General features: G+C 51.8%; 2 protein-coding genes across 2 annotated transcripts; both read left to right on the forward strand.

The window, feature by feature from the left end:
* Nucleotides 1-1,183: 1,183 nt before the first annotated feature.
* On the forward strand, nucleotides 1,184-11,471 carry CTU1 (cytosolic thiouridylase subunit 1). The gene is made up of 3 exons (XM_038767382.1): nucleotides 1,184-1,215; nucleotides 6,697-7,192; nucleotides 10,397-11,471. The coding sequence occupies exons 2-3, from the start codon at nucleotides 6,697-6,699 to the stop codon at nucleotides 10,969-10,971; spliced, it is 1,071 nt and encodes a 356-aa protein (XP_038623310.1). The 5' UTR covers nucleotides 1,184-1,215; the 3' UTR covers nucleotides 10,972-11,471.
* On the forward strand, nucleotides 11,309-22,975 carry KLK14 (kallikrein related peptidase 14). The gene is made up of 11 exons (XM_038766980.1): nucleotides 11,309-11,325; nucleotides 12,517-12,553; nucleotides 12,683-12,794; nucleotides 16,889-16,942; nucleotides 19,698-19,756; nucleotides 19,851-19,867; nucleotides 20,038-20,114; nucleotides 20,310-20,472; nucleotides 20,938-21,191; nucleotides 21,882-22,018; nucleotides 22,823-22,975. Exons 1-11 carry the CDS (start codon nucleotides 11,309-11,311, stop codon nucleotides 22,973-22,975), a joined length of 1,080 nt encoding a protein of 359 aa, XP_038622908.1.

Genomic DNA, 22,975 nt, shown 5'->3' on the forward strand with positions numbered 1-22,975 from the left:
GAAGTCCAAGTTGGCAACATATAGAGACGGTCCCTACCCAACAGTGGGCTCACAGTCTAGAAGGGGGAGACAGAGAACAAAACCAAACATATTAACAAAATAAAATAAATAGAATAGATAGGTACAAGTAAAATAAATAAATAAATAGAGTACTAAATATGTACAAACATATATACATATATACAGGTGCTGTGGGGAAGGTAATGAGAAGAGAGTCAGCCCTCGCTGCTCAGCTTTAGGGCGGCTCCAGCCGGGCACCGGGCCGATAGGGTCTCCACCGAGGGTCTCCACTCGTTGCGGACCAGCGGGCCTCAGTTTACCTCTTGGCGAGGGATTCCCTCTGGCAGAGTGGGCAGAGGGCTGTCAAGCCTCAGGCCTCCTGGGCCTTAACACTGTCCTCCGAGGGTGAGAACTGCCCTGATGGGTGGCCTGGGTGGGACTGGGTTCACCCTCGATTCCTCCCCCAGGATCGCCTCTTCTTCCTCCGATCCGGACCCCCGGAGCTGCTCAGTTCCCTCATCTGTAAAATGGGGATTAAGACTGTGAGCCCCATGTGGGAGAGCTCACCTCCTCCAGGAGGCCTTCCCAGACTGAGCCCTCTCCTCAGCCTCCTCTCCCCCCATCCCCAAGCCTTACCTCCTTCCCCTCCCCACAGCACCCGTATATATTTGTACCTATTTATTACTCCATTCATTTTACTTGTACGTGTTATTTATCTCTTTATTTTATTTTGTTAAGATGTTTTGTTCTGTCATCTGTCTCCCCCTTCGAGACTGTGAGCCCGCTGTTGGGTAGGGACCGTCTCTATATGTTGCCAACTTGGACTTCCCAAGCGCTTAGTACAGTGCTCTGCACACAGTGAGCGCTCAATAAATACGACTGAATGAATGAATGAATGCTCCCTTCGAGGAAGAGCGGGAATAACGGGAAAAAGATGATGCGCCGCCCCGGGATGGTACCGCGCGGGGATCGGGGACCAACCCGGCCGCTAACAGAGGAGCGGTCGACAGAGGGCGCCCGCGGCTCCGCATTCGGCCGACGCTCTCCCGGGGCACGCTGGGAGTTGTAGTCCAGAGCGGGCGGTTCCCCGGATGAATGCCGGGCGAGGGGGCGGCCCCCGCAGCCGCCCCGTGGCATCCTGGGAGTTGTAGGCCGGGGAGGGCCACTTCCGGGTGGGAGTTCCACGTGGCCTCGCGGCGGTCGGAGGCCTGCGCGGTGAGTGACACGTTCTCCCCGCCGGGGCCTTGGGAAAAGGGACAGGGAAAGTTCCCGAATCCTGTTTTTCCTAACCTCCTTCCCAGCTCACCTCCTCCAGGAGGCCTTCCCAGACTGAGCCCCTTCCTTCCTCTCCCCCCCTCCATCCCCCATCTTACCTCCTTCCCTTCCCCACAGCACCTTTATATATGTTTGTACATATTTATTACTCTATTTTACTTGTACATATCTATTCTATTTATTTTATTTTGTTAGTATGTTTGGTTTTGTTCTCTGTCTCCCCCCTTTTAGACTGTGAGCCCACTGTTGGGTAGGGACTGTCTCTATATGTTGCCAACTTGGACTTCCCAAGCGCTTAGTAGAGTGCTCTGCACACAGTAAGCGCTCAATAAATACGATTGATTGTTGATTGATAGAAGGGGGAGACACATCCGCCAAGCTAGCTCTCTTCCTCCCGTCAAGGCCCTACCGAGAGCTCACCTCCTCCAGGAGGCCTTCCCACACTGAGCCCCTTCCTTTCTCTCCCCCTCGTCCGCCTCTCCATCCCCCCCATCTTACCTCCTTCCCTTCCCCACAGCACCTGTATATATGTCTGTACATACTTATTACTCTATTTATTTATTTATTTTACTTGTACATATCTATTCTATTTATTTTATTTTGTTAGTATGTTTGGTTTTGTTCTCTGTCTCCCCCTTCTAGACTGTGAGCCCACTGTTGGGTAGGGACTGTCTCTATATGTTGCCAACTTGTACTTCCCAAGCGCTTAGTCCAGTGCTCTGCACACAGTAAGCGCTCAATAAATACGATTGATTGATAGAAGGGGGAGACACATCCGCCAAGCTGGCTCTCTTCCTCCCTTCAAGGCCCTACTGAGAGCTTACCTCCTCCAGGAGGCCTTCCCACACTGAGCCCCTTCCTTCCTCTCCCCCTCATCGCCCTCTCCATCCCCCCATTTTACCTCCTTCCCTTCCCCACAGCACCTGTATATATGTATATATGTTTGTACATATTTATTACTCTATTTATTTAATTTACTTGTACATATCTAGTCTATTTATTTTATTCTGTTAGTATGCTTGGTTTTGTTCTCTGTCTCCCGCTTTGAGACCGTGAGCCCACTGTTGGGTAGGGACTGTCTCTATATGTTGCCAACTTGTACTTCCCAAGCGCTTAGTACAGTGCTCTGCACACAGTAGGCGCTCAATAAATGCGATTGATTGATTCCCCTCCCCACAGCACCTGTATATATGTATATCAATCAATCAGTCAATCGTATTTACTGAGCGCTTACTGTGTGCAGATCACTGTACTAAGCGCTTGGGAAGTCCAAGTTGGCAACATCTAGAGACGGCCCCTACCCAACAGTGGGCTCACAGTCTAGAAGGGGGAGACAGAGAACAAAACCAAACATATTAACAAAATAAAATAAATAGAATAGAAATGTACAAGTAAAATAAATAAGTAAATAGAGTAATAAGTCCGTACATATATATACAGGTGCTGTGGGGAAGGGAAGGAGGTAAGGCGAGGGGGAGAGGAAGGAGGGGGCTCAGTGTGGGAAGGCCTCCTGGAGGAGGTGAGCTCTCAGTAGGCCCTTGAAGGGAGGAAGAGAGCTAGCTTGGCGGATGTGGGGAGGGAATATGTATATATGTTTGTACGTATTTATTACTCTATTTTATTTGTACATATTTATTTTATTTTGTTAATATGTTTTGTTTTGTTCTCTGTCTCCCCCTTCTAGACTGTGAGCCCACTGTTGGGTAGGGACCGTCTCTATATGTTGCCAACTTGTACTTCCCAAGCGCTTAGTCCAGTGCTCTGCACACAGTAAGCGCTCAATAAATACGAATGAATGAATGAATGAATCTCCCCAGAGAAGGGGATAATAATTATCCCTTCCCTTTTCATTATTATTATTAATAATAATATCTATATGTTGCAAACTTGTACTTCCCAAGCACTTAGTACAGTGCTCTGCACACAGTAAGCGCTCAATAAATACGATTGAATGAATAAATAATGGCATTTGTTAAGTGCTTACTATGTGCCAAGCACTGTTCTAATCGCTGGGGAGGGGAATACAGGGTGATCATGTTGTCCCACGTGGGGCTCACAGTCTTAATCTCCATTTTATTCATTTATTCAATCAATCGTATTTAGTGAGTGCTTACTGTGTGCAGTGCACTGTACTAAGCGCTTGGGAAGTACAAGTTGGCAACATATAGAGACGGTCCCTACCCAACAGTGGGCTCACAGTCTAGAAGGAGGAGGAACTCATTTATAAATAAGGAAGTGAGGCACAGAGAAATTAAGTGACTTTCCCAAAGTCACACAGCTGACAAGAGGTGGAGGCGGGATTAGAACCCACGACCTCTGACTCCTAAACCCGGGCTCTTGCCACTGAGCCACACCGAGATCGGTTAGCCGCTTCCAGGAAGAGCCCAAACCCCACTACGTCCGGCCTCAGTCCCCTCCCAATAATAATAATAATGATGGTATTTATTAAGCGCTTACTATGTGCCAAGCACTGTTCTAAGTGCTGGGGGGGGGGGTGCAAGGTAAACCACGTTGTCCCACGTGGGGCTCACAGTCTTCAACCCCATTTTACAGATGAGGGACCTGAGGCCCAGAGAAGTGAAACGACTTGCCCAAAGTCACACAGCCAAGTGGCGGAGTCGGAATTGGAACCCATGACCTCTGACTCCCAAGCCCGGGCTCTTTCCATTGAGCCACAGTGCTTCTCAACCAGGCATGGAGTTTGAGGGGCAAACAGGAGATGTGGAAAGGGAGGAAGGGGCAGGGGGCATGATTGGTAGACCTCCATCAGAAGCAGCGTGGCTCAGTGTGGAAAGAGCCCGGGCTTTGGAATCAGAGGTCATGGGTTCGAATCCCAGCTCCGCCACATGTCTGCTGTGTGACCTTGGGCAAGTCACTTAACTCCTCTGAGCCTCAGTTACCTCATCTGTAAAATGGGGATTAAGACTGTGAACCCCACATGGGACAACCTGATCACTTTGTATCCCCCCCAGCGCTTAGACCAGTGCTTTGCACATAGTAAGCGCTTAGCAAATGCCAACATTATTATTATTATTATTATTATCTCGTCTATTTCGCCGCCGACCCCTCGCCCACGTCTTGCCCCTGTCCTGGAACGTCCTTCCTCCTCAAATCTAACAGACAGTGACCCTCTCCCCACTGCCTCAAAGCCTTATTGAAGGCCCAACTCCTCCAGGAAGCCTTCCCTGACTAAGCCTCCCTTTCCTCTTCTCCCACTCCCTTCCGCGTCGCCCTGACTTGCTCCCTTTATTCATCCCCCCTCCCAGCCCCGCTGCACTGATATCCAGATCTGTCATTTATTTATATTAATGTCTATCTCCCCTGCTAGCCTCTAAACTCGTTGTGGGCAGGGAATGTGTCTATTTGTCTGTTGTGTGACTTGGGCAAGTCGCTTAAATTCTCCGTGCCTCAGTTACTTCATCTGTACAATGGGGATTGAGATTGTGAGCCCCACAATGGGACAGGGACTGTGTCTAGCCCGATTGACGCCTGTCTACTTCATCATCATCATCAGTCGTATTTATTGAGCGCTTACTGTGTGCAGAGCACTGTACTAAGCGCTTGGGAAGTACAAGTTGGCAACAGATAGACACGGTCCCTACCCAACAGTGGGCTCACAGTCTAAAAGGGGGAGACAGAGAACAAAACCAAACATGCTAACAAAATAAAATAAATAGAATAGATATGTACAAGTAAAATAAATAAATAAATAAATAGAGTAACAAATATGTACAAACATATATACATATATACAGGTGCTGTGGGGAAGGGAAGGAGGTAAGATGGGGGGGATGGAGAGGGGGACGAGGGGAACTTGTTTTGTTTCATTGTCTGTCTCCCCCTTCTATCATCATCATCAATCGTATTTATTGAGCGCTTACTATGTGCAGAGCACTGTACTAAGCGCTTGGGAAGTACAAGTCGGCAACACATAGAGACAGTCCCTACCCAACAGTGGGCTCACAGTCTAAAAGTCTTCTAGACTGTGAGCCTGTTGTTGGATAGGGACCGTCTCTATATGTTGCCGATTTGTACTTCCCAAGCGCTTAGTACAGTGCTGTGCGTGCAGTAAGTACTCAATAAATATGATTGAATGAATGAATGATTTGCTTGAATCCACCCCACCGCTTAGTACAGTCCCTGACACCTAGTAACCTCTTAACAAATACCGTAATTATTACTGTACTCTCCCAAGTGCTTAGTAGTGTTCTCTACACATTAAGCACTCAATGAATACGATTGAATAAATGAATGAAAGTTAGGGGCCCGACAAAGCTCTCAATAAATACTCTGGATTGCTGTTAGGAGCAGCACGGTGTAGTGGATAAAGAAGGTCATGGGTTCTAATCCAGGCTCTGCCTCTTCTCTGCTGTGTGACCTTGGGCAAGTCACTTAACTTCTCTGGGCCTCAGTTACCTCATCTGTAAAATGGGGATTGAGACTTCGAGCCTCAGGTGGGACAGGAACTGTCCAACCCAATGATCTCGTATCTACCCCAGTGCTTAGTACAGTGCCTGGCACTTAGTAAGTGCTTAACAAACACCGTAATTATTAAGTGGTTGGGAGTGAGGGGGCAGGGGCACAGGGAGGAGAGGCATTCATTCAGTCATATTTATTGAGCACTTACTGTGTGCAGAGCACTGTATTAAGCGCTTGGAAAGTACAGTTCGGCAACAGAGACGATCTGTACCCAACAACAGACTTACAGTTTATGAGAAGCAGCGTGTCTCAGTGGAAAGAGCCCGGGCTTTGGAGTCAGAGGTCAGGGGTTCAAATCCCGGCTCCGCCAATTGTCAGCTGTGTGACTTTGGGCAAGTCACTTAACTTCCCCCTGGCCTGGAATGCCCTCCCTCCCCACATCCTCCAAGCTCGCTCTCTTCTTCCCTTCAAGGCCCTACTGAGAGCTCACCTCCTCCGAGAGGCCTTCCCAGACTGAGCCCCCTCCTTCCTCTCCCCCTCCTCCCCCTCTCCATCCCTCCCGCCTTACCTCCTTCCCTTCCCCACAGCACCTGTATATATGTATATATGTTTGTACAGATTTATTACTCTATTTATTTACGTTCCTTGTGCGTATCTCTTCTATTTATTTTATTTTGTTAATATCTTTGGTTTTGTTCTCCGCCTCCCCCTTCTAGACTGTGAGCCCACTGTTGGGTAGGGACCGTCTCTACATGTTGCCAACTTGGACTTCCCAAGCGCTTTAGTCCAGTGCTCTGCACACAGTCAGCGCTCAGTAAATACGTTTGATTGATTCTCTGTGCCTCCATCTGTAAAATGGAGGTTAAGACTGTGAGCCCCCCCGTGGGACAACCCAGCGCTTAGAACAGTGCACATAGTAAGCGCTTTATAAATGCCATCATCATCATGATTATTAAGATGGGAGTGAGAAGCGACTCTGACGCGGCTTTCTTCTTGTCCTAGATGCCTCCAGCGTGCAAAGCCTGCGGAGCCAACCGGGCCTCCCTGCGCCGCCCCAAGACTGGGGACGCCCTTTGCCGCGGCTGTTTCTGCGCGGCCTTCGAGGCCGAAGTGCTGGCCACGGTGCGGGGGGCGAGGCTGCTGCCCGCTGGGCAACGAGTGGCCGTGGGGGCTTCGGGCGGGAAGGACTCCACCGTTCTGGCGCACGTCCTCCAGCGCCTGAACAGCCAGCACGGGCTGGGGCTGGACCTGCGGCTCCTGGCAGTGGACGAGGGCATCGCCGGCTACCGCGACGCCGCGCTGGCCGCCGTGACCCGCCAGAGCGCCCGCTGGGGGCTCCCCCTGACCGTGGTCTCCTACCGCCAGCTGTACGGCTGGACCCTGGACGCCATCGCCCTCCAGACCGGACGCCGCTCCAACTGCACGTTCTGCGGAGTCCTGCGGCGCCAGGCCCTGGAGCGCGGGGCCCGGCTGCTGGGCGCTGACCGCATCGTCACGGGTAGGAGCAGGAGCGGGGGGAGGGGGCGGATCGGCGAGTAATGATAATAATAGTGGTGTTTGACTGTGAGCCCATCATCATCATCATCAGTCGTATTTATTGAGCGCTTACTATGTGCAGAGTACTGTACTAAGCGCTTGGGAAGTACAAATTGGCAACATCTAGAGACAGTCCCTACCCAACAGTGGGCTCACAGTCTAAAAGGGGGAGACAGAGAACAAAACCAAACATACTAACAAAATAAAAGAAATAGAATAGATATGTACAAATAAAATAAATAAATAAATAGAGTAAAAAATATGTACAAACGTATTTATCGAGCACCTCCTGCGTGCCGGGCACTGGACCGAGCGCTTGGGAAGTCCGAGAACAGCCCTTCCGGGCCCACGCTGATGAAGTTGCCATTGGAGACGGACGGCCAAGACGCTTCCTAGCCCAACGGCCGGTTCGTTCCGATTTGTTTTGAAAAATTCATTCCTTCGTTATCATTTATTCCCGACTTACTCCTCGAACAGATCGGGCGTTAGCTCAGTGGAAAGAGCCCAACTTGGACGTCCCGGGCACTCAGCACACGGTAGGCGCTCAGGAAATACGACCGAATGAATGAATGAGTGGGGTCGGGGGTCCCGGGCTCGAATCCCGGCTCTGCCAGCCATCAGCGGGGTGACTTCGGGCAAGTGGCGTCACTTCTCCGGGGCCTCGGCGACCTCAGCTGGGAAATGGGGATTTAAGACTGCGAGAACCAACCGTGGGACAACCGGATCGCCTCCCCGGCGCGCAGAACGGTGCTTTGCACCTAGTAAGCGCTTGATAAATGCCGTCATCGCTGTCGCTACGATGATAAAAGCGAATCTCGGGGTCCGAGTGGCAATCCTTTCCAGACCGTCCTCAACTTCTTCAAAAGTCACCTCCCTACGGGACGCATTTCGCGCTGCCCGTACATTTCCCCAGTATCCAAGCACCCCTTCGGGGTCTTGGGCTTCCGGAGCTTCTCGGGAAACTTTCCAGGTTGCGAAAAAGGGAAGGAAAAAAAAAATCACTTTTTTAATCTAAGCCCACTGTTGGGTAGGGACTGTCTCTATATGTTGCCAATTTGTACTTCCCAAGCGCTTAGTACAGTGCTCTGCACATAGTAAGCGCTCAATAAACACGATTGATGATGATGTTTGTTAAACGCTCACTATGTCCAATGCACTGTTCTAAGCGCCGGGGAGGCTACAAGGTGATCAGGTTGTCCCACGGGGGCGGCTCACAGTCTTCAGCCCCATTTTACAGGTGAGGGAACTGGGGCCCAGAGAAGTTGACTTGCCCAAAGTCACACAGCCGACGGTTGGCCGAGCCAGGATTTGAACCCCTGGCCTCTGACTCCGAAGCCCCGGCTCTTTCCACTGAGCCACGCTGCTTCTCTGGCGTTGTACTAAGTGCTGGGGTGGATTCAAGCAGATTGGGTTGGACACAGTCCCTGTCCCATGTAGAGCTCACAGTCTTACTCCCCGTTGTACAGATGAGGAAACTGAGGCATGGTAAAGTGACTTGCCACAGGTCAGGGGAGACAAGTGGTAGAACTGGGATTAGAGCCCATTCATTCAGTCAGTCAGTCGTATTTATTGAGCGCTTACTGTGTGCAGAGCACTGTACTAAGTGCTTGGGAAGTGCAAGTTGGCAACATATAGAGACGGTCCCGACCCAACAGCAGGCAGGCCACTACACACTAGGCCATGCTGCTTGAGGGCCGGTGAGGTGGCTCTCTGGGGGAAGACTCACAGAGGATATTGGTGGGAATTCTGTAGTAAGGAGGGGAGTCAGGAGACCTGGCCTGAAGTGTGACCTTGGGCTAGTCACTCAACCGTTTTGGGCCTCAGTTTCTTCATCTGAAAAAGGGAATAAGATATCTGCTGTCCCTTCCTTTTGGGCCCCAACTGGGACAGGGATCGGGTCTGATCTGATTATCACAAATCTACCCCAGATAGAGAAGCAGCATGGTCTAATGGATAAATCACAGGCCTGAGAGTCAGAAGGACATGGGTTCTAATCCTGGTTCTGCCATTTGTCTGTTGTGTGACCTTGGGCAGGTCACTTCACTTCTCTGGGCCTCAGTTGTCTCATCTGTAAAATGGGGAGTAAGAGTGTGAGCCCCAGGTGGAAGAGGGACTGTGTCTATCCTGACTAGCTTATATCTGCGCTAGGGCTTAGGCAGTGCTTGACACATAGTAAGCGCTTAACAAATATCATCCTTATTATTGTTATTATTAGCTCAGTGCAGTGTGTGGCCCAGAGTAAGCACTTTTTCATTCATTCAATCAATCGTATTTATTGAGCGCTTACTGTGGGCAGAGCACTGTACTAAGCACTTGGGAAGTACAAGTTGGCAACATATAGAGACAGTCCCTACCCAACAGTGGGCTCACAGTCTAGAAGGGGGAGACAGAGAACAGAACAAAACATATTAATAAAATAAAATAAATAGAATAAATATGTACAAATAAAATAAGTAGAGTAATAAATATGTACAAACATATATACAGGTGCAGTGGGGAGGGGAAGGAGGTAAGGCTGGGGGAGGGGGAGGAGGGGGAGAGGAAGGAGGGCTTCCTTATTAAACTCTCAAGACCGTAAGCTCATTGTGGGCACAGAATGTCAGTTTTATTTATTTGAACCCTTACTGTGTGCATTCATTCATTCAGTGGTATTTATTGAGCGCTTAGTGCATGCAGAGCACTGTACTAAGCGCTTGGGAAGTACAAGTTGGCAACATATAAAGACGGTCCCTATCCAACAACGGTCTCACAGTCTAGAAGGGAGAGACAGACAACAAAACAAAACATGTGGGCAGGTGTCAAGTCGTCAGAACAAACAGAATTAAAGCTAGATGCACATCATTAACAAAATAAATAGAATAGTGTGCGGAGCGCCGTACTAAGCACATGGGAGAGTGCTATACGACAAACCTGTCTGCCATATCTGTTGTACTCTCCCAATAATTGTGGCATTAAGTGCTTACTACATGTCTAGCATTGTACTAAGTGCCGGGGTAGGTACAGGACGGCCAGTCCCAAGCGCTTAGTACAGTGGCTTCTACACACAGTAAGCGCTTGATAAATACCATCCATGGTGGTGACACGTGTGAGAGGGGAGCAAAATGGTGATGCCCTTACTCTTCCCCTCCCACTGTCCGGTTTTAACCCTTTTCCTCCCCCTCCTCAGGCCACAACGCGGACGACATGGCCGAGACCGTGCTGATGAACTTCTTGCGGGGGGACGCCGGGCGGCTGGCCCGCGGCGGGGGCCTGGGGTCGGCCGGCGAGGGGGGAGCCCTCCCCCGCTGCCGTCCCCTGCAGTTCGCCTACGAGAAAGAGATCGTCCTCTACGCCTATTTCCAGGGCCTGGACTACTTCTCTACCGAATGCGTCTACGCGCCGGACGCCTTCCGCGGCCGCGCCCGCGCCCTGCTCAAGGACCTGGAGGCCGCCCGGCCCAGCGCCGTCCTGGACCTGGTCCACTCGGCCGAGCGCCTCACCCTGCGCCCCGGCACCGGCCCGCCCCCGCCCACCACCTGCACCCACTGCGGGAGCCTCGCCAGCCGCCCCCTGTGCCAAGCCTGCCAGCTCCTCGACGGGCTCAACCGCGGGCTTCCCCGCCTGGGCATTGGCGGGGAAGCCCGGCTGGGAGACAGGGTCCGGCCAAGGGAAGGGCAGGCCCCAGGGGAGGGGCAGGAGTCGGGAAAGCCCCCTGGGAAGGGTGGAGGGGGTCCTCTGCTCCCGGCCACTTTGGCCTTTTAGAGGAGGGGAGAATTAGACTTGGGCAGGAGGAGAACCACCCCCGGGCGAGCACCCAACCCTTCATCCCTGCCTCACTTCAAGGGATTGAGTCCCCACCACGGGCAGGCTTTGGGGGAATCCACTTCACATGGATGAAGATGGTTGGTGACCCCGTTTGATCCGGACCCCTCCGGGACCTCCCTCACCCGAGTCCCAGGAGCTCACCATCGGGTGGGAACGAAGCCGCGTCCAGCAAGTATCGCCGGAGGAGACTGTGGCCCTCCCGGGTTTAAGGTGGAGAAATCGGGACGTCCACCACGGGGTTCCCTAGGTGGACTCATTAGCTAAATCTCACACCATGGGGGACGCCCAAGGGTGCAGGACAGCAGCTAACAAAAGGAAACCAACCTGAGCGAGCCCAGGGCCATCGCCGTGGACCCCATCCCGGGGTGAGATAAATCAATCAATCGTACTTTTTGTGCAGAGCACTGTTCTGGTTCTGTTTTTTCTGACCACTTTGACACCTGTCTACATGTTTTGTTGTCTGTCTCCCCCTTCTAGACTGTGAGCTCGTTGTTGGGTAGGGACCGTCTCTATATGTTCCCAACTTGTACTTCCCAAGCACTCAGTACAGTGCTCTGCACACAGTAAGTGCTCAATAAATACGATTGAATGAATGAATGAATGAGACACTTCTGCATCCGAGTGAGTCAGCACTGGCAGCGTGCGACCAGGCGGAGAAGGTCCTGAACTAAATCGTGGCTCAGTGGAAAGAGCCCGGGCTTTGGAGTCAGAGGTCATGGGTTCAAATCCCGGCTCTGCCAACTGTCAGCTGTGTGATTTGGGGCAAGTCACTTCACTTCTCTGGGCCTCAGTTACCTCATCTGTAAAATGGGGTTGAAGACTGTGAGCCCCCCCCATGGGACAACCTGATCACCTTGTATCCTCCCCAGTGCTTAGTACAGTGCTTTGCACATAGTAAGCACTTCATCATCATCATCATCATCAATCATATTTGTTGAGCACTTACTATGTGCAGAGCACTGTACTAAGTGTTTGGGAAGTACAAATTGGCAACATACAGAGACAGTCCCTACCCAACAGTGGGCTCACAGTCTAAAAGGGGGAGACAGAACAAAACCAAACATACTAACAAAATAAATAGAATAGATATGTACAAGTAAAATAGAGTAATAAATATGTACAAACAAATATACATATATACAGGTGCTGTGGGGAAGGGAAGGAGGTAAGATGGGGATGGAGAGGGGGACAGGGGGGAGAGGAAGGAAGGGGCTCAGTCTGGGAAGGCCTCCTGGAGGAGGTGAGCTCTCAGCAGGGCCTTGAAGGGAGGAAGAGAATAATAATTGATTAATAATTAATAAATGCCATTATTATTATTATTAAATGTCATGCAGCTGGACAGGGCATGGAGTGAAGCATTGATAAGGACACCAGGGGTCTGGGTGATTCCCGGGACCCGCTAGGTCTCCGTGCTTTTGGAGAGGGCAGGCGGGAGACAGATGAACTATGGACGAGAGCCCTTTTATCGTGTGTTTGTCGTAGTAACCGCTCCACAGCCCTGGCAGCGAGTGGATTTGAGGTGGGGTGGGTTTCTGACCTGTCCCAATCCGGCATTTCTGTCATATCTTCCCACACAAATACACAGGCGTCCGAACGGGTGAAGCCCAGTGTCCGTTCTTTCTCTCCGTGTTCTTGCTGCCTCTCCAAGCTGCTCCACCTGACCGGGTCTCTGTGCTTTCCCGTATGTCGCCCTGGCCTCTACCGTGCCCCGGAGAGGGGCCTTGTTCATCTCTTCGCAGTTAGCTCTGGCTTCAGTTCTGGTAACTCTGTTCTCCCGGAGCTGAAGAGGGTTGGAAAAGAAAAGCCAAGCGACATTTAGGGCCTACAGGGGTCATAAGGGGCATGGGGCTTTCCGGGAAAAGGGCTAGTCATGATCCATGATCTGGGAAAGCTGCTTGGAGTAGGTGGACTTCTAATGGAAGTTCATTCATTTAATCGTATTTATTGAACGCTTACTGTGTGCAGAGCACTGTACTAAGCGCTTAGGAAGTCCAAATAGGCAACATATAGAGACGGTCCCTACCCACCTATGGGCTCACAGTCTAGAAGGGGGAGACATGTCAATACCATCAGAATAAATAGAATTATAGCTATATACACGTTAATAGAGTAATAAATATGTACTGTGGGGAGGGGAAGGGGGTAGGGCAGAGGGAGGGAGTTGGGGCAATAAGGAGGAGGAGAGGAAAAGGGGGGCTCAGTCTGGGAAGGCCTCCTGGAGGAGGTGAGCTCTCAGGTGGCAGCAGTGTGGTCTAGTGGAAAGAGCGCGGGCCTGGGAATCCGAGGGCATGGGTTCCAATCCCTGCTCCGCCACATGTCTGCTGTGTGATGTTGGGCAAGTCCCTTAATTTCTCTCCTCAATTCCCTCATTTGTAAAATGGGGTTAAGATTGTGAACCCCCTGTGGGGCAGGGGCTGTGTCCAACTTGATTCTCTTCATTTATTCATCTAATCGTATTTATTGAGCGCTTACTGTGTGCAGAGCACCGTACTAAGCGCTTGGGAAGTACAAGTCGGCAATATATCTCATATCTACCCCAGCGCTTAGAGCATTGCACGTAGCGCTAAATAAATACCACAATTACTATTATGTTTAGGTTTGCAGGAAGGAGCTGGGTACTAATCTCAGGTCTGCCACTTGTCTGCTGTGGGAACTTGGGCAAGTCACTTAACTTCTGTGCCTCAATTACATCATCCATAAATGGGGATTAAGACTGAGCCCCATATGCAGTATGGACCGTGTCCAATCTGATTAGCTTGTATCTGCCCCCGGGCTTAGTACAGTACCTGGCACGTAGTAAGGACTTAACAAATACCATTCAAAAAACAAAACAGGGGGTTCTGGGTGTTGGGGAAAATGGCCTGCACAATGGCGTGGAGACCAGAGCGTTGGGTGTGGGGGCCTGGGAACAGGTTGGTTTGGGTGAGGCAGAGGAAGAAGAGGGGAGTTGGATGGGGTGGGGAGGAATGAGTGGAACAGAGCAGCCCAAGAGCCAAGTGGGGCCTCCGTGCAGGGGATGGGCTGAATAATGGAGGGACGGGAGTATGGCCAACGGGTGGGGGGAAGGGAAGGGATGGCCCTCTTCCCCCCACTTCCCTTAACCACCCCTCCCCCAGGCCTGGACCACCAGGACCAGCTGCTGGACCACCAACCCATTGGGTTGGGGATGGGATGGGATGGGAGAGTTCCCATGATGGCCTGCTCCTCCTCCCCCCAGCCCTTGTGTCTACCTATTTATTATTCTGCTGTATTAATGCTAATAATGATGGCGTTTACTTCCACATATTTACTATTGTATTTATTTTGTTAGTCATTCATTCAATCGTATTTATTGAGCGCTTACTGTGTGCAGAGCACTGTACCAAGCGCTTGGGAAGTACAGGTTGGCAACATACAGAGACGGTCCCTACCCAACAGTGGGCTCACAGTCTAGAAGGGGGAGACAGACAACAAAACAAATCATATTAACAAAATAAAATAAATAGCCTTGTGCATATACTGGAAGGGGCACGAGCTTTGGAGTCAGGGGTCAGGGGTTCAAATCCCGGCTCCGCCACTTGATACTAGTAATGATGATGGCATTTATTGAGCGCTTACTATGTGCATGTTCTAAGTGCTGAGGTCACAAGGCTATTTATTTTTTTTTTGTTAATATGATTTGTTTTGTTGTCTGTCTCCCCCTTCTAGACTGTGAGCCCATTGTTGGGTAGGGACTGTCGCTATATGTTGCTGATTTGGACTTCCCAAGCGCTCAGTCCAGTGCTCTGCATACAGTAAGCGCTCAATAAATGCGATTGAATGAATGAATGAATGAATGTTGCCAACTTGTACTTCCCAAGCGCTTAGTACAGTGCTCTGCACACAGTAAGCGCTCAATAAATACAATTGAATAAATGAATGACGCTGGAGGCTGGACGCCTGGGTTCAACCCGGCCTCCCCTGCGTTGTGGCAGAAACGCCGCTAGGTGGAGCCCGCTCCCCGCCCAGGCTTCGGCGCAGGCGCCCTGAGGACCTCGATGTGCCGCGGCTGATGCCTGGGCTTCATTCATTCATTCACTCAATCATTCATTCATTCATTCACTCATTCGTTCATTCATTCATTCATTCATTCACTTATTCATTCAATCATATTTATTAAGCGCATACTGTGTGCAGAGCACTGGACTAAGCGCTTGGGAAACTGCAACAGTAAGCAGTGACAATCCCTTCCCACAATGAGTCCACAGTCGGGGTTGCAGGGCAGGGGGGAGATAGACAACCATATAAATAAACACATCACGACAAATAAAGAAAATTACAGATTCATTCAATCGTATTTATTGAGCGCTTACTTTGTGCAGAGTGCTGGACTAAGCGCCTGGGAAGTACAAGTCGGCAACATGCGTGGCTCAGTGGAAAGAGCATGGGCACAGGCGGCAGGAGTCATGGGTTCGAATTCCGGCTCCGCCACATGTCTGCTGTGTGACCTTGGGCAAGTCACTTAAGTTCTCTGAGCCTCAGTTACCTCATCTGTAAAGTGAGGATTAAGACTGTGAGCCCCACGTGGGACAACCTGATCCCCTTGTATCCCCCCAGGACTTAGAACAGTGCACATAGTAAGCACTTAACAAATGCCATCATTATTATTATTATTATATAAAGATGGTCCCTACCCAACAACGGGCTCACGTATATGTAATAATGATGGCATTCATTAAGCGCTTATTAGGTGCAAAGCACTGTTCTAAGCACTGGGGAAGTTACAAGGTGATCAGGTTGTCCCACGGGGGACTCACAGTCTTAATCCCCATTTTACAGATGAGGTAACTGAGGCACAGAGAAGTCAAGTGACTTGGCCAAAATCACTGATCACCTTGTATCCCCCCAGCGCTTAGAACAGTGTTTCGCACATAATAAGCGCTTAACAAATACTGTAATTATTATTATTACAAGTGTTGTGGGGCTGGGTGGGGGGGAGAGCAAAGGGAGCAAGTCAGGGCGATGCAGAAGGGAGTGGAAGAAGAGGAATAGTGGGGCTTAGTCTGGGAAGGCCTCTTGGAGGAGATGGGCCTTCAATAAGGCTTTGAAGTGGGGGAGAGTAATTGGTGGATTTGAGAAGGGATGACATTCCAGGCCAGAGGCAGGATATGGGCCAGGAGTTGGCGGCGAGACAGGTGAGATGGAGGCACAGTGAGAAGTTTAGGCCCAGAGGAGCGAAGAGGGCTGGGTTGTAGAAGGAGAGAAGCGAGGTGAGGTAAGAGGGGGCAAGGTGCTGGAGAGCTTTAAAGCCAATGGTGAGGAGTTTTTGTTTGGTATTGGCCAAGTGGGTGGGTGGCTGGTCCCAGACTCTTTGCTCGGGTCCGACCTCCGGTGTCATGTGACCACAGAGCCTCTTCCCATGCAGCATCCTGGCCCAGAACAAAGAGTCTGTCCTTTGCTGTTTGACCTTGGCCAAGTCGCTTCACTTCTCTGGACCTTTGTCTCCTCATCGGTATAATGGGGATTCAAGACCTGTTCTCCCTCCTATTTAAACTGGGAACTGTGGGTGAGACAGGGTATCCAACCTGATTTATCTACCCCACTGCTTAGAACAGGCCTTGACAGATGGTAAGTGCTTAACAAAATGCCATAAGTAATAAAAATAATAACGATGGTAATAATAAAATAACAATAAAAACTCTCCCTCCCTGACCCAGCCTGTCAGTGAGAGTGGCCGGATTCTTGGGCCCAGACTCAGTGGCTTTACAGGTGGATGATGGCAGCGGAGCAATTATGTTAACAAGCCTGTGGCTGACTCCGAGGCCGGGAGGGGCTCCTAGAGGCTCGGTCCCTCCATCCCCAGTCCCTCGGTCTCTTGGTCCCTACTGGGTCCCAGACCTGGGCCTGGGGACGGAGAGGGCACTTGAGGAGAGGCCCATGCTGCTGCCCGGTGAGGAAGACGGGACTTTACTGCTAGGATCCAGGCATTGGCCCCTTCCAGGACCCAAGCTTCCTAAGTAACTTCACCCCACTGTCCAGGCTTCTGACCCAACAGTGTTCTCTGTCCTGTGGACTTGGGGTGTCCCGGGGTGGGGATTTCAAGCCCAAAAAAGCCAGAATGGCGACCAGCCCCCTCCCCCCAATCCATCCCCTTGTGCTCTTCCAGGGCAGGGCTGGGCTGGACAGCGGGCAGGGATGAACCCCAGACTGACCAAGCAGGGCATGGAGGTCCCCAAAGACACAGGGATGGAGAAGCACCATGGCCTAGTGAAAGGAGCCTGGGCCTGGGAATCAGAAGGACCTGGGTTCTAATCCCGACTCTGCCACTTGTCTGCTGTGTGACCTTGGACAAGTCACTTAGTGTCACTCTACTGACTTCAAGTCACTGTACTAAGTGCTTAGTACAGTACTCTGCACACAATAAGTGCTCAATAAATACAATTGAATGGACTTCACTTCTCTGTCTCTCAGTTACCTCATCTGTAGAATGGGGATTATTCATTCATTCATTCATTCATTCAATCGTATTTATTGAGCACTTACTGTGTGGAGAGCAATCAATCAATCAATTGTATTTATTGAGCACTTACTGTGTGCAGAGCACTGTACTAAGCGCTTGGGAAGTACAAGTTGGCAACATATAGAGACCGTCCCTACCCAACAGTGGGCAGAGCACTGTTCTAAGTGCTTGGGAGAGGACAATATAACAAGGAACAGTCACGTTCCCTGCCCACAACAAGCTTAACGTCTATAGGGATTAACTGTGAGCACCATGTGGAACAGGGACTGTGTCCAATCCGATTTGCTTGTATCCACCCCTGCGCTTAGTACAGTTTCTGCCACATCAATCAATCAATCAATCGTATTTATTGAGCGCTTACTGTGTGCAGAGCACTGTACTAAGCGCTTGGGAAGTCCAAGTTGGCAACATATAGAGAACAGTCCCTACCCAACAGTGGGCTCACAGTCTAGAAGGGGGAGACAGAGAACAAAACCAAACATACCAACAAAATAAAATAAATAGAATAGATATGTACAAGTAAAATCAATCAATCAATCAAATCACATACGAAGCCCTTAACAAATACTGCAGAGGCCCCAGCCAGTCTCCTCTACAGCTCTTCCCCTTCCCAAGCCACTGAGCTGGGGACTTTGACCCAATCATCAATCAAACAATGGCATTTATTGAGCACTTACTATGTGCAGAACACTGTACTAAGTGCTTGGGGAAGTACAATAGGACAGAGTTGATAGACATCAATTGTATTTATTGAGCGCTTACAGTGTGAAGAACACTACTAAGCATGATTGAATGAATGAACTGAGTGTTTAGAGAGAAGTAGCATGGCCTAGTAGAAAGAGCACAGGCCTAGGAGTCAGAGGTCGTGGATTCTGTCCCATGTCTGCTGTGTGACCTTGGGCCAGTCACTTAACTTCTCTATGCCTGTTATCTGTAACATGGGGATCAAGACTGTGAACCCCACGAGAGACATGTGTCTCTACTCCAGACTTGGTATCTACTCCAGCACTTATAACAGTGCAGGGCACATAGTAAGTGCTTAACAAATACCACTATTATTATTATTATCATTATTACTGTATGACAGAGTTGGTAGACACTTCCCCTGTCCACAAGAAGCTTACAGTCTAGAGGACAGGAACAGCTTAGGGAGATCAAGTCTGTGACCCCCTTGAGGGCAGCTTTGAGGGCAGAACCCCTTCCCACTACCTCTTGCTACTAAACTTTCTGAACCCTGGTACCCCCATGCCCTTTCACTGTGGTGCCCTGTCCCTGGCTTTGGCCACAGCAGGGGCAGCTAGTCCTGGCCATGCTTGCCTCACAGTGTCTAGCCTAGCATCTAGAGAAGCAGCGTGGTGCAGTGGAAAGAGCCCGGGCTTTGGAGTCAGAGTTCATGGGTTCAAATCCTGGCTCTGCCAATTGTCAGCTGTGTGACTTTGGGCAAGTCACTTAACTTCTCTGTGCCCCAGTTCCCTCATCTGTAAAATGGGGATTAAGACTGTGAGCCCCCCGTGGGACAACCTGATCACCTTGTAACCTCCCCAGCTCTTAGAACAGTGCTTTGCACATAGTAAGTGCTTAATAAATGCCATTATTATTATTATTATCTAGACTGTAAGCTCCTTTTTCTTTTTAATGCTATTTGTTGAGCACTTACTATGTCAGACACTGTACTGAATGCTGTGATAGACACACGCTAATCTGGTTGATCACAGTCCCTGCATGGGATTCATAGTCTTAATCCCCTTAGTCACCTTGTAACTTCCCCAGCGCTTAGAACGGTGCTTTGCACACAGTAAGCGCTTAATAAATGCCATTATTATTATTATTATTATTATTACTCCCTGCCCTCAGACCCACTCCAGCGGCTGCTGTTCCTCTCACTCGCCTTCCACCTCAGTCTCTGCCCATCCGGGCCACTCCCTTCACCCCAAGATCCCAGCCTGGACTATGTAGTCCCTCCCCTGACTCTTCCCTTTGTCCAGTTAATCGCCCTTTAATTTCACAAGGCGGAGGGAGGGTGACGCGCGTCCCAAAAGGCCCGGCACCCCTCCCTGCCCCCTTACCCCTGAGCCCCCTCCACTTCCCAACCTAGTTTGGTCGCACCCACCCACCAAATCCTTTCCCTCTAGGCCTCGGGCTGGGACCCCGCTCCTACCAACTTGAGTTCCTTGCCACCCTCCAGTCCCCGGCACCCCAGATGGCCGCCTAATAGTCCCATGCTCCCTGGCTACCGGGGAGCGGGTGAGGGACAGGAGGGCGGAGGAGAGGTGGCATTAACGAGGCGCGAGGGGTGGTGCCCTGGGCCCCATAAACGCTCTGGCGTCTCCGACGACAGATTAAAAGCAGAGAGGGGTGAGTGGAAACCCCAAGCCTTTGGACACTCTTGGAGCGGACAAGGGTGCGCAGAGAGACCCACCTTTCCGAAACAGACCCGCCACAGAGGACACCTGGGACCCCGGTGTTCTTGGCCCCCAGCCATCCCACTCTTTCTCTGTGTCCCTCTCTCTGTGTCTCTGTCACAGTTGTTTCTCCCTCTCGTGCCCCCTCCCCTACCCCACCATGCTCTCTGGGGTCTTTGCCTTCTTCTTGCTGGCCTCCGGTAAGGTCGGGGCCGAGCTGGGGAGGGCAGGAAGGGGTGGGCAGAGGGTCCGCGGCCCAGGGTGGGGGGTTAGGGTGGAAGCATGCCATTTGGGGGAAACCTCAATATAAGTGGAAGGTGTATGGGGGGGCGGGAGGGGTCTCAGAACTGGGTCAGCCCCCCGTCTCCCTTCGTCCTCCCTGACCTTCCCCGTAGCCTGGGCCCAAGAGGACGACAACAAGATCATCGGCGGCTATGACTGCGCCCCCCACTCACAACCCTGGCAGGCGGCTGTGCAGACCACCCTCGGCCAGCTGCGCTGCGGGGGCACTCTGCTGAGTGACCGCTGGGTCCTCACCGCCGCCCACTGCGCCTATCCGTGAGCCGGGGAGGATGGGCCGGGGGGTTGGCAGGGAGCCGAAAGGTGGAAAGAAGGTTGGTGGTAGGGGGAGAAGGCCGGTAAGGGGGTCGGAAGGACTGTTGGGGGTGATGGGAAGGGGGGGCGTTGGGGCAAGAGGGTGGGGAATTAAAGGAAAATCCCCAGGGAGTCCAAGTCCTTAGTCCCAGTAAGCGCTCAGTAAATACGGCCGAATGAAGGTGGGACTCCCTAAATCAGAGGCCAGAAGGAGGGCAAGGGTCTCCCCAGGGAAGATGCAGCAGCTGGATGGAGGGAGGACAGACTCCCAACAGGACTTCTGGTTGGGAAAGGGTGGGGGGCCCCGAGACAGTGGGAGGGAGGGAGGGATGCTGGGTGGGAAGACCCCCAGGCAGGTGGGCCGGAGGGCCCGAGACAGGGGGCAGGCCGGAATGATGGAGCGTCGTCGTGCTTGCGGGGGTTGTGCAGGTTTTTGCGCGTGACCCTGGGAGAGCATAACCTTCAGTGGAGGGAGCCAACGGAGCAGCGGCGTCGGGTGGTCCGTCAGATCCCCCACCCCCGCTACAACCCCCGCACTCAGGACAACGACCTCATGTTACTGCGGCTGGACAGGCCCGTCCAGCTGACCCGGGCCGTGCAGCCCCTGGGCCTCACCTCGGACTGCGCCGTGCCCGGGACCCCCTGCCGCGTGTCCGGCTGGGGCACCGTCTCCTCGCCCCTAGGTCAGGGAGGAGTCCGGCGCTGGCCGAAAGTGGGTGGGGGGCGACCCGGCCTGGATCCCGGGGTCTGGGGGAGCTTGGGGAGCTTGGGTACCCAGAGGGTTGGGGCTGGAGAAGCAGCGTGGCAGAGTCGGTCGACCACGGGCCTGAAAATCAGAAGGACCTGGTTCTAATTCCAGCTCTGCCTTTTGTCTGCCGTGTGACCTTGGATGAGTCACTTCACTTCCCTGGGCCTCAGTGAGGATTAAGACTACGAGCCCTGTGTGGGACAGGGACTGTGTCCGACCAAATGACCTTGTATCAATCCCAGTGCTTAGAACAGTGCAGACAGTAAGCCCTTACTGAATACCCTCTATTATTATTCATTCAATCGTATTTATTAATTGCTTACTGTATGTAGAGCACTGTACTAAACGCTACTCTTATTAGGCGGGAGTGGATTTGTACGTGGAGGGAGCAGAGCTCCCCCCCCCCTCCACTGCCTTTCATGCCTCAGTTTCCCCCTTTACCCATTCCCCCACCCGGGATGGGAATCTGGAATCTGATGAACAAGAGGGTGAAGCCGGTGGGAATCTGGAATCTGATGAACAAGAGGGTGAAGCCGGGGTCCTGCGGCCCAATGTAGGGGTCACCCCTCCCGGGTGCAGTCCCTTCCCCATTCCCCAGCCTCACCCGATCCCTTCCCCTCCTCAGTCCGCTACCCTGACATCCTCCAATGCGTCAACATCCAAATCGTGTCGGATGGGGCTTGCCAAGAGGCCTACCCCGGGGGCATCACGCCCAGTATGGTGTGTGCGGGCGACTGGCAGGGTGGCAAAGACTCTTGCCAGGTGAGAGCCAAGAGGGCGCAGCTGCAGAGAAGGCTTTCGTGCCCAGGAGAGGAGGCGAGGGATCGGGAGGAGAGCGGGAGCGGGGACGGGGGTGGGGGTGGGATGTTACACTTCTCCCGCTTTCTCTCTTTCCCTGCGTGGGGGTCTCTACCCACCTTCTCTCTATTTCTCTATGTTTATCTCTGCCTCTCCCCCCTTCTCTCTTTCTCTGTGTGTGTCTCTTTCCCCACATTCTCTCTTTCTGTGTGTGGGTCTCTCTGTCTCCCCACCTTCTCTTTCTTGTGTGCCTCTCCCCACCTTCTCTCTTTCCCTGTGTGTGTCTCTGTGTGTATGTCTTTCCCCACCTCTCTTTCTCTGTATGTGTGTCTCTGTGGGTCTCTCCCCCACCTTCTCTCTTTCTCTTTGTCTCCCCACCTTCTCTCTTTTCTCTGTGTGTGTCTTCCCCCCCAGTTTCTCTCTGAGTGTGCCTCTGTATGTCTCTCCCCACCTTCTCTCTTTCCCTGTGTGTGTCTCTGTGTGTATCTTTCCCCACCTTCTCTGTATGTGTGTCTCTGAGGATCTCTCCCCCACCTTCTTTCTCTCTGTCTCCACACCTTCTCTCTTTTATCTGTGTGTCTCTGTGTGTGTCTTTCCCTCCACTTTCTCTCTGAGTGTGCCTCTGTATGTCTTCCACCACCTTCTTTCTTTGTGTGTGTCTTTGTGTCACTCCCTCCGCCTTATGTCTTTCTGTGTGTGTCTCTGTGTGCCCCACCCCACCTCCCTCCCCACCATCCCTCTTTCTCTGTGTGCCTCTCTCCTGTCCAGGGTGATTCGGGAGGTCCCCTGGTGTGCGGGGGCAAACTGCAGGGGCTCGTGTCCTGGGGCCTGCAGCAATGTGGACTCTCTAACCACCCCGGCGTCTACACCAACCTCTGTAAATTCACCCGCTGGATCCAGGACACTATGAGGGGCAACTGA

Source organism: Tachyglossus aculeatus, chromosome 26 (genome assembly GCF_015852505.1).
Source record: "Tachyglossus aculeatus isolate mTacAcu1 chromosome 26, mTacAcu1.pri, whole genome shotgun sequence".
Taxonomy (NCBI): Eukaryota; Metazoa; Chordata; class Mammalia; order Monotremata; family Tachyglossidae; genus Tachyglossus; species Tachyglossus aculeatus.